The 14,294-nt window shown below is 40.6% G+C and overlaps 1 protein-coding gene across 6 annotated transcripts in view; it reads right to left on the bottom strand.

Moving 5' to 3' along the window:
• Positions 1-4,667: 4,667 nt before the first annotated feature.
• LOC103467235 (neural cell adhesion molecule L1-like protein) overlaps positions 4,668-14,294 on the bottom strand; it is a 70,296-nt gene continuing 60,669 nt past the window's right edge. For 4 of the 6 annotated variants that reach the window (XM_008413435.2, XM_008413437.2, XM_008413438.2 and 1 more), the window contains 3 exons: positions 10,885-11,019; positions 9,331-9,400; positions 4,668-5,510 (listed from right to left, as the gene is read on the bottom strand). In XM_008413435.2, the coding sequence (XP_008411657.1) occupies positions 5,303-5,510; positions 9,331-9,400; positions 10,885-11,019 (413 nt within the window). In that variant the 3' untranslated portion in view covers positions 4,668-5,302. Of the gene's footprint in view, positions 5,511-9,114; positions 9,185-9,330; positions 9,401-10,884; positions 11,020-14,294 lie in introns of all 6 variants that reach the window. The other 2 variants (XM_008413440.2, XM_017305983.1) reach the window with 2 other exon arrangements.

Raw genomic sequence — 14,294 nt, 5'->3', positions numbered from 1 at the left:
CTCAAGCACACACACAAACACACACACGCACACACAAAAAGCGGCACACACACACACGCACACAAACATTCACTCAGTCTCTGGCTGGCATTTAAGAGTGTCTGGGCTTGCATCTAAAACAGTTTACTGGGGGAAATAATAGCCCTCTAAAAGGATTCTCTGTATGCAGAATCATTCTATTCTATTTGAACTCTGGTGAGACAAATTCAATTTCGGCAGAGGGGGAGTGTTGCACCATGTCGAGATGAAAAGAGAATGAGCAGGAACGGGAAACGAACACAAACTGAATGGGATATTTTTTTTTTTTCTTCCAGGTGTGAAGACAGCTTTTGCTGGAGAAATGTTTCATTTTGCTTTTTATTTTTTTTATTTTTTAAAGATGGAATCAATATGTGTTGGGAAATTTGAATCTGAATATGTATTTGTGACAGTTTCAGGAATAGGGATGTTTTTGGGGGGAAGGGGCTGCAAAACGATACAATTATCTCCATTTTTTAAAAACACAACATCCTGCCAGTGAATGAAAGTTTTGTTTTCTCTCCCCCCAGAAACAGAGACAGTGAAAAAAAAGAAAAAAAAAAGAAAAGTGTTTTCTATCAATATTTCAATTAGCAGATAACGTGAGGATCTCACCGGAAGACGCACTTCTTAAATCTATTAAAACAAACATCTCACAGGACGAATCTTATAACATTTCTACCTCGAGGTGATTTATAACATCGACTCCATACAAATATTGTCTGTAAATATTGTCACGCACAATGTAGACAACAGACAGGCCAAAACCTTTAAGGATAAACACGTCATACAATATATTTAGTTAGAGTTTGTTTGTCAGATTATCAGATCCAGTTCAACAAATCGGTGTCGCATTACGTTAGACTTTGTGTTCATCGTGTAATGTAATTATTATTTGTTTGGTCCTTCCTGGTTTGTGTTATTTCCACTTCCTGTTTTCTCCCCCCCGCACCCCCTGACATCCCCCTCCCTGCTGTGAGGCTTGTGTTTGAATTGAGTTATGTTTTGTTTGTGTGCCGTTCTCTGGTTTCTGGTCTCTGTGTGTTTCTGTTCTTTGATTTATTTTGTGAGTTTTTCTCTCTGTCTCTGTTCCCTGATCTCTTCACCCAGATGCTCCCACTTCAGTGGGAGACTAATTAACCAGATTGCTTCTCCTCCTGCCCCTGTATTTTTGGAATTGTCTCATGATTTTGACTTTTCTTTTTTTTTCTGTTTTCCTTTCTATTTCTAGTGTTTGACATTACACAGAAGTTTGTTCTTCCTTAATCTAGGAACATATGAATGAATAAGCGTGGGCTCCTCCCTCAATGAAAGAGTAATGCTTTATGTAACTGTGGGCAAATTGTATCAGCTAGAGAGATGCTGTTTGCTTCTTTTGATGAAGATATTTTTGTGGGAGTTTTTTTAATCTTTCGCAACTACTTTTGGCATTAAAAGCACATTCTTTTTTTTTTTTGACAGGTTTGGATATATTTAACACCTGGAAATACTTTTCTGAAAATACGTCCTGGTGTTTTGCAGCAATAGCAAGATAGGTGTAACTCACCGCCAATGTTTTTCTAAACAAAATTACCCCAGAGGATAAGATAAATGCAGTGTTCTTGTCATATTCATTTCTACAGTGTAAAATGGATTTTAAGAAAAGTAAGCACTTGAATGTCAGGGTCATAAGTTGCTTTTTACAGCTGCTGAAATTCTCCCTTTTTCACCTGCTCCTCACCCCTTTTTATCCCAGCGAGACATTTGCAGACTAGTCAAACGCTGAAATATTTAAAAAGCTAAATGAGACAATCTTTGTTTATCTCAGGTTCGTCAGCGAACCGCTGCTTAAAAGCAAGACTTTGAGACGGCGAAGGAGGAGAGGGATTTCCCAAAGAGCATATACCTCCAGACACACCTGTCACAATTCCCCTCTCTGTGAACCCGAGGAGGTTTAATATTGATGAGCTCTTCATGGCCAAAGTAGTTACCATCCACCTCTCTGGGGTGGAAACGCAGCGTGTGGCACCCTGAGAAAACCCCAGACCTCCCTCGGCGCGTCTGCACAGCGTCCTGCCCTCGTAGCCTCGGCGCCTTTAAAAATTCATCCGGAGCCGACGCGAGCTCCCAGCGTGTGCGAGCATGTTATCGATTTCCTCCCACCAGGCAATTTCCAGGGCACTCGGCCTAAATATCAGCTCCAATCACATCGAATGGAAGGGATTGATTGCGCTCAGATTTAAGCTGTGTTTTTGTTGCGCCGTCCGGCTCGACGACATGAGCAGAAGAAGCGCAGCAAGCAGGGAGCGATCTGCTGGACACGGCTAATGGCCTGGTGATTGCTCTGAAAGCTGACCTCCAAAACAGTCAACTTTACACGTCCTCACAATAGATGCAATTGAGAGAAATAGAGGGGGGACATGGTGAGTGAGGGGGGATTAATCACGTTGCTTAGAGGATTTAGCATTGTCAAGAGAAAGCAACTTTAAACGGGATGAGGGCTTAATCCCTGACGACACAGGGATCGTCTCTTTAAATGACCTTTATGTTGCCACGAGGCCCTACGAGCTTTTAGTGTCTCTATAGCTTGTTGACTTATAGCAAGAGTGTCAATCGGGTGATGGGTGAGCTAAACAGCTGTTTGAAAGGAAACTAAAAGAGGCTGTGATGTGTTTTTAGGATATTAACAAAGATTCAGGGGAAAGAAAAGCTGCAAAACTTCATTCTGGCAACTTGAAACTCAGGAGCAAAATCCATCATTCTAGTTGTGCTGCTGTTTGTAAAGCCGATGAGAGTTTAGCCGCACATATGGTCAAAAAATGAATGCATTGTTTTGTTCTCCAAATGTGTGTGTGTTTATCAAATACTGCAAACGCTTTTAAAAACTTAGTATGAATAGGTGTGTTCTACATTTTGATGAGTTATATTTGCTACTGATACTGCTATGAATATGAAAATAATTTTGCATAAAATAATGTCGTAATAGAGATGTAAATATTTTAGGCACAAGTGACAATTGTCAGTTTTTTTATTTTAACTTCTGGTGTCCGAAAAATTGTTGTATTTGTACAACATAGACATATTCCCCGTCTCCGCTGAAGAAAAGCCTTCCCTTAGCATGATGGTGCCACCACTGAGTTTCACAGTGGGAGTCTGTTCAGTGTGATAGTTTTTCCTCCTTACACATTTCATTTTGCACGTTGGCCAAAAAGTTCAATTTTGATCTCATTTGCCCTTATTTCCTAATGTGTGATTTTTGCCTCACCGAATAAACGCACTCAAAATGAAGAACAGATGAAATTATTTTGAGGCTTTTCAAGCATCATTTCCAGGAGGGCACTGTAAATGCAATTTGGTTTTTTAAGTATGTCTGGCATGCGCTTCTAAAAGCCAAGTAGCCTCTTTCGGAAATATCAAAATAATTTGATGTGATTTACTTAAAAGCTGTCTTGAACTTCTTAACAGTCCTTGAAATTTAAAGAGTTATCTGGTGAATCCAGACGACACATGAATGAGCCTCTCACCAGTGAAGCGTTGCAGCTGGAGCCACTGGTGTCCTTTTAGTGATTTCCTTTTTTCGTGTGTTTAATTCAATCTTATGAATGGCCTCAATGTGGTTTGAATTATACGCCACATCTTAACATCAAACGTTAAAGCAGAGATGCAAGACAAAATTTGTAACCGGATCATTATATTGTGTAGGAGCATTTTTCTTTTTTTGTCCATAATTTGCTTCATTTGTTTGACACAGGTTGGTAGAGAAGGATATTTTTGATCACAATATGTGAAAAGAGCTTTGAACATGAACCTGAGCACTCTGAATATGTGAACAAGAGGCAATTTGAAAAGAAATCCATTAAATAGCGAAGAGATAAAGCACAGTATCTGATTCATCCTGCCACACTCTGCACAGTAAAGTCAGAGAAACAGAATCCTTCCCATGCAGAAGGATTCTAAATAGGATTGTGAAAAACTGCTGCAAAAATCACAGTTGCTAAGGTAAAAAAATAAATAAAAATAAAGTCAAAGTCTTGTTCATCATTTAAATTTGACAAGTTCCCTGAACGTTTCATTTAACTGCACTTGAATTCAGTCGGTTTTGGGACGTACAGCTTGCTGAAGTATAGTGTGTGGATCAAAATCTGGAGGAAATGGCATTTAATTGACTTTGAAAGCAGTTTGGCTCCAGACAGACCAAACCACTGAGTATTAACATTTTTATGCGCAACCATGACTCTTCAGTGAGTGGCAGTTGTTTTGACAGGAATAGCTCGTAAATGCCTGCCTAGTCGAACCAAAAAAGTTATTTGAACAAAAAGAAGTTGCTCAAAGAGCCACTTATTGCAACCAGCTAAGCTGTTCGGCATACAATGTGTGAATGGTCAGGTGGAATTTCAAAGCAGGTGGTCAAAGCTACACAGACTAAAGTAAGCTCAATTCAACCAAACCTGGACAATAAGAGATTTATAAAACAATTTCATCAGTCAGTATGATCCCCAAAATTTTGAGGAACATTTCTGAAACTTTGTTGAATATAAGTAAATATCAATTAAGTTCAGATTAGGTACAACCTTCAGCAAGAAATGTGTACTCAATAAAGTGGCTGGTATATATCTATGTTTCTTCTTTCTTGTCACAAGCTGATATAATGAAATTGAAAACAAATATGCTTTTGATACTTGTAGAAATAACTTTATTTTTGAGTTCACATTTTCTTCATATTTCTGTTTCCCGTCTGTTGAAAATGCATAATATTTGGACAGTAGAAAATTGCACATCGTGCATATTAAAAATCAAATTTCAAACGTTCAGAAAGGACAAATAAAAGGAATGAAAAGGAAGGGAAAGAAAAGCATTTGTGGCAATACAAGAACGCATTCTGTATAAAAATACAAAAATGTTATTTTTATTTCAATTTTTTTTACTTTACTGAAAACCTTTTATGACCCTTCTTTTTCCAAGACAGTATAAAGTTGTAAAAAAATGTGCTTAATATTATGCTGGTTGTTATAAAAGCAATATTGTAAATGTCAAAATTAATCAACTCTAATATAATATAGCTAATTTTTTCCCTTTTACAATATGTACAGAGCCGTATGAGACATCACACCTACGTTATTTACACCAGAAATATCCACTTTCTTTAAAACAAAACATGAACAAAAACACTCCCAACAGTAAATCAGTTAATACCTGAGTATAATTTATTCTACCATGTCAGACTAGGTTTAAAGTAGTACAAACAGAAATGAAAATGTTTTCGTCACAGGAATCGACGGAGGCCGTTTGATGGTGGATCCTGGCTTTACGCAGTGGCGGTGCTGGGCCCGCTGGGCTCACTGATGGAATCCCGGTACCTGGGTCCGGAATATTCTCCGATAAATGAGCCATCCTCGCTGAATTCTCCGTCTCCATCGGCGTAATCGACCAAGCTGTCTCTGCTGATGCTGTCCTCAACCTTGTCGTCTGTGGCACCCAGGATAGGTTTCTTCAGTTGTTTTTCGTCGCTGCCGCTGTCATGGGTAACAAAAGAAGGCGGGTCGGGGTCAGTACCACATTGAAAATCTCAAATCAAGCGTTGAATGAAAAAAAAAAAAAAAATCTCCTGTTTTTGACATAATCTTAGGCACTCTTCTCATATATTGGAGTCTTTGGTAAAAATTTGAAAAACAAAAGCTCTTAGAATAAATTGATCTTTTATGGCAGTAGTATAATCTCACATTGTACAATGTATTTAAATGTAAATGGATTTAAATTAAAATTGCACAGTGGGAAAAATAATGGCAAAGAAACCTGTATAATAAGTGGCATCACTAACAGCTCCACCAAAAGGAAAAAAAAAAATAGAAAAGAAAAAGCTAACAAAGGAAATGTCAGCAGTGGTGTCAACCTGTTTATCAATGACGATTTCGGTTAAAAACTTTTAACGCGCTGAATAAATGTACTCAAATTAAAGGTTGAATAAGAAAATGATTCAACGTGAGCCTGTGCCACAGAAAACTTATGCTAAGACTTTTCACACATCTCTACCAGGGGTTCCATTAAAGAGGGAAACTAGTCGGAGAAACCCGAGAAAACATTTTGCATTAGCAGCACTGAATGCGAAGCCACACCATCCCACTAACGAACAACAAAATACAGTATATAACTACATGCAGAAGGCAGAGGAAGACGCACAGCAGGAAGGAAAGCACGCGGGGGGCAGGGAGGGCTTTCTACAATCACTTCACTAATTGCTAATTGCCAAAGCTCCAAGACCAAAGGCAATTTCAAATCTCTTTAGAGTCAGCGATGGAAATTGCCAGACTGCAGTGAGAAAGATGCCAAGTGGAAGGTTTGTGTCTGGTGGCGGAGGAGAAGACGACTGAGTTTGTGGAGGGCAGAAGGGGAGGAGGGGAAGTGGTGAGTATGCAATCCCAGACAAACAGCCTGTCATTCCTGGTATTCCCGGGGGCTCACGCGCGAACCGAGGAGATTAGATGCTGATTTAACGCATGGCGAGTGGCCGACTCGCAGGTGTCTGTCTTTAAAACGCAGGGTCACCTCAAAACTCCGACATTCTTCCTTCTTTGCCTAAACTATCAATTTTAGTAACACCTCTCTTCCACTTTGATTTTCTATTCACAACACAAAGCCCTGACGCTCACAAAAACTCTGGCGTTTTGTACATGATAGTGCTTACTGAAGCATATTGCGGCTGACACCTGAGTCGAAGAGAAGCACAAGATTGCGAGCGGGGGATTCAAGCACAAGAGCCGAGCCCGAGACAAAGATTATACTTTGAGTCTCCTTCACTGGGACTTTTAATAACCAATCTTATCTCGGCCACTTTGCCAAGCCGTTTATGATGCAAGCCACATAAGGTCCACATTACAACCTTCTTTTTCCCAGGCTTTTTCCTTATCAAACCTTCTTTCTCTGACGTCTCCAGAGCGCCGAAGATAAGTGGCTGTTATCTAAGAGCGGAGAAATGCCACTGCCGCCGCCGCCCGCCCACAGTGACTTTGAATACTGCGATAAAATGGGGCTGAGAGCAGTTGAGCCCCAGCTTACTCAGAGCCTCTATTTGGTGTATCCTGCTCCTGTTTCAGTACAAAAGTTGTTTCACAAACAGCAAAAAAGGGAGGCACCAGCTTAACATCGCCAGACATAAAGTAATCCTTTATCGACCCATTTTAGATCCATGGAGACGTTCAGATGCATTTTCTTTGTCTCGCATTTAAATTTTTTTTGATTAAAGTTGTACATAGAAAGCATTCAGAAAATCATTTCTGCGCATGTACTACTATTTTTCCCCCTCCCCCTAATTGTACATTAAGTAGAAAAATATTTACTCAAAGGTGAGGGTAAAAAAACCCCAACAATATTATAATTGTTTTATAATATAAAACAACCTGGCGCAACCATGACACCTGCTGTTCTCGCAGAGGACTGAGGGGGAGAAAGGCGTAGATGGCGGTCTCAAAAGAGAAAGCATCAGAAGCATAATTACCACTTGTCAGCTCCCCAGACACATGGGATACCAGTGGGTGGTCTATTGCCTTCAGAGATTCAAAGGGCATAAGAGAGCCCTGAAACCAGCTCTGAAGGCAGCCAAACAACATCACAGCAAAGCTAAGGGCACTCTGGGGGGACGGGACTGCAAGCAGCCTCATGAAACCAACCATGAGGAGCATTCTAAGCAGTTTGTTGGAGGCAAAACATCTGCACACGGTCACTCACAAATGCTGTGGCTTCTTCGTTTTCGTGCACTGTCACACTTTGAGAGACGCTTCTTCGAACACAAAGTATTGATATGAAACCTTTTCACATTTTGTCACGTTGCCACCGCAAATTTCGATTTATTTGGATTTTGTGTCATAGGGCAACATAACATGAGATGAACAGTTTTAAAAATCTTTTTCAAATAAGAAATTGCACAGTGTGATGACCAGCTGTGTTGAGTGATATTCACTGGAACGAATCAAAAGTTATCTACTTGGTAAAAATGTTTCATCTTTGTGTAAATACAAAAAATTGCCTGAAGTACAAACCTCGACTATTGTCAGTATTGTTTTTGTATGTAAAATACCTTATTAATGCAAGTTTAGTTACACTATGAAAGTGTTATCTTATTTCAATATGTATTTATTTACAAAGGCACTAGGTATTTTATGCACTTTATTGATTTTGAATCAGGTAAATTTAGTCATATCTATTCTCATCCAATTCTCGTGAATGTTATTGTGAACAACAAGAGCGTGAGCTAAAAAAACCCCCAAAACAAAACAAAAACCCAAAACCATCAGTCAAAATCATATTAGCGTTTCATGACATCTGGGTTTTGAGCACAATGGAAAAGTGATTAAGAAGTCTGACTCATTTCAGATGATTCTCCAGAAGTTCCTGGTATTAATTTGCTCTGGTTCCAATCAGGATTTGCAGGTGCACATGCTAATTTGCACTCAGGGGGTTCTGAGAGTTGAAGCAAACTCGCTTTTATTAGAAACACATTTGCAGACCACAGAATTTGGTTTGCAAATCTATCGCTTCTAACTGAGAGCCAAAACTCATCAGCAAAATAAGAAATAGACAGATTTTACCCATTAAAACAATAATTCATGTCACACGACGGCAGATTAAATGTGATACACCAAGAGTTTTGACCAACTGTGTTTTTCTCTGGAAGTGAGACAGTTTTCATATTCTCTAATAGAAATGTGGAGTTATTACCTTTTTTTTTTATATCTTCTGATCAAACAGATCTGGTTTCCAATGTTTGAATTATGCTGTAACTAAGAACCTCAATAAATATATCTTGAAATAAATGCCAAATACACACACACGCACACCCCTACACACACACACACACACGCACACACACACACGCACGCACACACACACACACACACACACACACGCACGCACGCACGCACGCACGCACACATAAGCGCACATACTAACATTAAAATACATGCGTAACACGGGTCACAAGGTCTGAAAAGCATGAACATGCACACAATGAACATGCACACAACCCAAATCTAACTACAGAGTGAAAACACATAATTCCAGCTAAAAGGGAACAAAGCTTAAGCTGAGGGTTATCCACTACTCTTAAGCACACTTTGTGATTACCTAGCCCATTAAATGATGAGTGCACTGGCTTTCAGCTTGATCCTGGTAAACGTCATGAGTGCGAGGTTTGCTTTTAGGACGGGAAGGGGAAAAGAGCATATCTGTAATTTGTGAGTACTTCTTCATCCTATTCACATTTGAGGTTATCTAAAGCTGCCAACTGTTGCCAGAACATAAAGTAATGCCAATGAGATTAGCCAACTTCACACAGCTCACCTGTATTCATAGGCGTCGTCATTCATTGCCTGTGACTCCGCATCAGGAAAGAGGTCTTCTTTCTCTTTTACTGAAAGAGGGAAGGAAAACAGACAGTTGCTGTTTCACTTTTATAATTGGAGTGAATGATGTTCATAATTAGCACTACACACATACAAGATACTCTAAAATGTATGCAGAACATTGTGCTAAGAGAAACAAAATAAATGTGGTACTTGGAGTTACACTTGGAGTTAGACCAGACATGTCTTTAACTGTTCAAAGATCTATTGACACGTGTCCACATTACATCAAGTGAACATGTAGAGCATCTTTTTAGCGTGTGTGCACCAAGTGCTGCCTGCCCCTTGTGTAAACACCCTCTGAAAATAACAGCTGCTTTTGAGGCAGACAAAAAAAGGGATTTTTGTGAAAAGAGCTAGATGGACAAAGGGGCAATTCAACAAAGCTGATGAAATATTCAGTGCTTCTTGTCAAACACTACTTCAGGCAAAGAAGCATAGTAGCGATAGTGGGGAAGAAGTAGGGAACGAAGGTCAGAATGGAAAAGAGACAGTTTACAGGGACAAAACGCTGTGAGATGGAAACCAGCTTTGATACAGAGCAGGAAGAAGGGTACAAGGAAAGAGCCACAGAAGATTACATAGGTGAGGGGAGGGGAGCAGGGGAACAAAGACTGCTCATTCTCACTTCCCACGCTGGACACAAAATGCAATCATTTTTGTCAAGCAGAACTAACAAGGATCGTGCAAACTTCCAGTGTTCAATTTATAAGTAAACTACAGCAGATGCATGTGGATGATCCTGGGCTTGGAACTGCTGGGACAAAGGGTGACGCACCAACAGTGCCTTGTAAAAGTACTAAAATCTCTTGATTTTTTATTTATTAAATTTTTTCACCTAACAACTACAAACGTCTGAATATTTTTGTGTTATTTACTACAACTCAATAATTGTTGAGTGGAGGAAAATGGCATGTGTTTTAAATGTTTTAATAATAAAATCAGAAAAGTGTAATTTTTTTAAGTCTTGCCACATACTCTGAACTAGAGTATGGCTATAATTTATTTCCTAACCCCGCTTTAAATTTCTTCATCACTTTACAGAACATATTGTGATTGATTAGCTCACTTCTTAAGGCAACTGGTTGACCTATAAACAAATAAAAGGAACTGAATACCGACCAATGCCACACCTTTGAAATGTCTTTTTTCTTTTTTTTTTTAAGTATTTTGAAAACAATTACATTTTTTTTTCTATTTCATAATTTTGGAAGTTTGTGGTAGTAAAGTGACAAAAAGTAAAAAAAAAAACAACAAAAAAACAAAAACACCTTCAATGGGGCATTAATACTTTTACAAGGCACTGAATAGCAAGCATTTCCAAACAGGGCTGAGGAAGGACTGAACAACTCCCGAAAGCAGACTGGAAAGTCTTTCTGCAGAATTTTTCATTTACTTTCCTGAGCAAAATGACGAGGGGATCCTTTTCTGATCAAGGCTAACTGACCTTTTCCCAAGGAGAGGGTGTCTTGTATCCAGCATGGCTGCATACCTGCATATTTGCCACCCTTGGTTTTCATCACAAAGCACACGATCACTGCCAGAAGTGTGAGTAATGCCGCCGCACACAGAGTCCCGATGAACCAGCGCTGAGTTGAATTGCTGGCTTCCGTTCCGACTTTTTCTGCTAGCAAGAAGAGCAAAGAGATACAGAGATCAACAATACTTCGATCACACTGACTTGTCTGAATAATTCTCAGACAACCTTGTCTTTAAGCGTAAGCAGGGCTCACTTGGGTTTGTGAGGATACTTTCACACTGCATGAAACTCACATTCCCTTCCTCTATATTATGCTGTCACTTCTGATAGAATATTAAACAGGAAAAAAGGCAAAACAAACACGTATGCCTGAACAAAATCAGCCACTGCATTACGTTCAATGGAGTCAATGAGCCGCAGAGTGAGTCTGTCATTTAAGTGCAGAAAGCATCTGATCTACTGACAATCCATCCATCCATCCATCCATTTTCTTCCGCTTATCCGGGGTCGGGTCGCGGGGGCAGCAGCTTCAGAAGGGAGGCCCAGACTTCCCTCTCCCCAGCCACTTCTTCCAGCTCCTCCGGGGGGAATCCCAAGGCGTTCCCAGGCCAGCCGAGAGACGTAATCCCTCCAGCGTGTCCTGGGTCTTCCCCGAGGCCTCCTCCCGGTGGGACGTGCCCGGAACACCTCACCAGGGAGGCGTCCAGGAAGCATCCTTACCAGATGCCCGAGCCACCTCAACTGGCTCCTCTCGACGTGGAGGAGCAGCGGCTCTACTCTGAGTCCCTCCCGGATGACCGAGCTTCTCACCCTATCTCTAAGGGAGAGCCCAGCCACCCTGCGGAGGAAACCCATTTCAGCCGCTTGTACCCGTGATCTCGTTCTTTCGGTCATGACCCAAAGCTCATGACCATAGATGAGGGTGGGAACGTAGATCGACCTGTAAATCGAGAGCTTCGCTTTTTGGCTCAGCTCTTCACCACGACGGACCGGTACAGCGCCCGCTTCACAGTAGACGCAGCCCCAATCCGCCTGTCGATCTCCCGTTCCCTTCTTCCCTCATTCGTGAACAAGATCCCCAGATACTTAAACTCCTCCACTTGAGGCAGGATGACCCCCCTGACCCGGAGAAGGCACTCTACCCTTTTCCGGCTCAAGACCATGGCCTCGGATTTGGAGGCACTGAGCCTCATCCCGGGCGCTGCACACTCGGCTCTACTGACAACTTGTTTTTAACTAAACAGTTCATACAGCTGCAAAATACTCCTCTTTAATCTGCCTGTGATTATTTATGAATCTTCCACCAACCCACCGATACCCTATGGACATGTGAGCTTTCATAAATGAAGCAGCGATGACAGAACCATGGGAATTATGGAGTGAAATGCAACTAGGGAAATGGTGACCACTAGGCATAAAATATACTAAATGTCAGATATCTTCCTCTCTATAGAAGAAAAAATAAACTCAGGCATGTGACATGAAAAATTATAACTCTACTGTGTTTTTTATAACAAGCAGCAACCTGGAAGCTGAGCACCGCTAACTATAACAGCCTAGTGATTTCTTATATGCAAATAACAAGAATTGATAGGTTTCAGATTGCAGACGACATCCCAGTGTGTTTTCACCTTAAATGGAGAGTAAAATTTTTTTTTAAAGATATTTTGTTGAAACATTACAAGTGAAAAATCTCTTAACTCTTAGCAGAAATACAGATTAATTGATCAGGGGCTTAGGCTAAATGCTATAGCAGCTCAAAGACCAAAGCAGACTACTGATAGCGTGAAGCAATCAATATTTCAGGAAGATAATATTATAAACTACCGTCATGTTTGAATTAGATAGGTAATACTATCTAATTCAGGAAGGAGGTGGTCGAATCTTTCTGTTTTAACTTGTAGAAAGTATTTTGTGTAATCTATACATGCTGAGAAAAAAAAACATTCACTCCTTTGATTTGCAGCCCAGTCTCAATTTGAAATGTTTTATGAAAGAGGCTAATAACGCTTCTTTGTATTCCCGCCCTCACCTTTGTCACTTGTTTGGTTAATGCCTTCTTGGGTGGAAGTCTTTGTCAACAATCACTCCGCCTTATTTTGAATATGTCTAAACACATTTGGAAATAGCTATGGAAAGGAGTAAAGTCGAAACATATACATATATTTAGTTGCTAAGTATACCTACATATGATATGCCATAAGCCTCCTATCAATGTTTACCAAAGGCTGGGACAGGAAAAGTAGCTTACAGTTATTCACGTAAGCCAAATAAAGCTGCGAGTCGCCCTGCTTCTCTCGAGCAGACCAGCTGATTTTGGCAAAGGTGTCACTCACAGAAGAGCTTATGTTGAACAGCGCCGAAACTGATAAAGCAGAGAAGAAACAGGAGGAGGAATGGAAACGAGACAGGCGCAGAGAAAAAGAGAGAGATGGCAGGAAAAGAGGATTAGCGCAGGAAAACAGGATCCCCCATCGCTTGAAACCAGCGCATCTCGCAGAAACCCTTCAAGAAGGCAGTTCAAAAGCTAAGTCTGGCCCTCAAACGTAATTGAGAAAAGATGGATTTACACTCATGAAGAGCAGATTTACAGATCAGAAGAGTGCATCGCATCTGGTCTTCACCCCGCATTAAGCAAAACCGACATTTCCTGACACGGCTCACCAAGGACAAGATATGAGAACGGGTGGAAATTACTCTGTGTCTATCAAAAGTGTGATCATATGAACATCGGTGGGAGAGCGCAAGTTTTCTGACTATCAGAAAGCGAATAAAATTGTTCACAGTAGATCGCTGCAATGAAAGTGAAGCCTCAAATGTCTGCTGCAATACTGCCAGGCAGCACACTCAACGAGGGAGCACTAGAAACTATATTAAGTCAGAGTGGTTAGAACAAGTGGGACACCTGTGTTAAGTCGAGCTTTTAGGCAGCAGCTATAGCGAAGTCTGATCAGTAAATCAGGATCTCTTATATTAAGTCACAGCTATATCTGTTGGTCCCTAACCTTTCTGTTGCTTTTTTTTCTGAACAGTTAGAAACAGGAGTTCATCTCTGAGATTTTATTAGTACAGCCTTAAAGGACAAGCTATTGCTCAGGCTATGACCGGCTCTACTCTACAAGAACAGCACGCCTACAACCTGGTCTGTCTCTATACCAGCATATGTCTATGTGGACTAGCTACAGCAGCTGCAGGCAGTGGTACATACTGTTCAGAACAGCAACTACAGCTGGAGAAAAGGAAAAATCTTAAGGGGAAAAAAAAGGAGAAAAAATAAAAAGAAATACAGCAGAATACAACAGAAAGCTGGCTTCAAGGTTTTCAGAGCAGGCTGGCTCAGCCACACAGTCTGACACAGCTGTAGGAACAAAGCAGTCTTACAAACACCAGCAGGAGCAATCTCTGTTTTAGTGATTTGTGGG

This window comes from Poecilia reticulata, linkage group LG7 (genome assembly GCF_000633615.1).
Source record: "Poecilia reticulata strain Guanapo linkage group LG7, Guppy_female_1.0+MT, whole genome shotgun sequence".
Lineage (NCBI taxonomy): Eukaryota > Metazoa > Chordata > Actinopteri > Cyprinodontiformes > Poeciliidae > Poecilia > Poecilia reticulata.
Note: the sequence above shows the minus strand (reverse complement) of the source record. Positions and strands in the feature narration are given on the sequence as shown.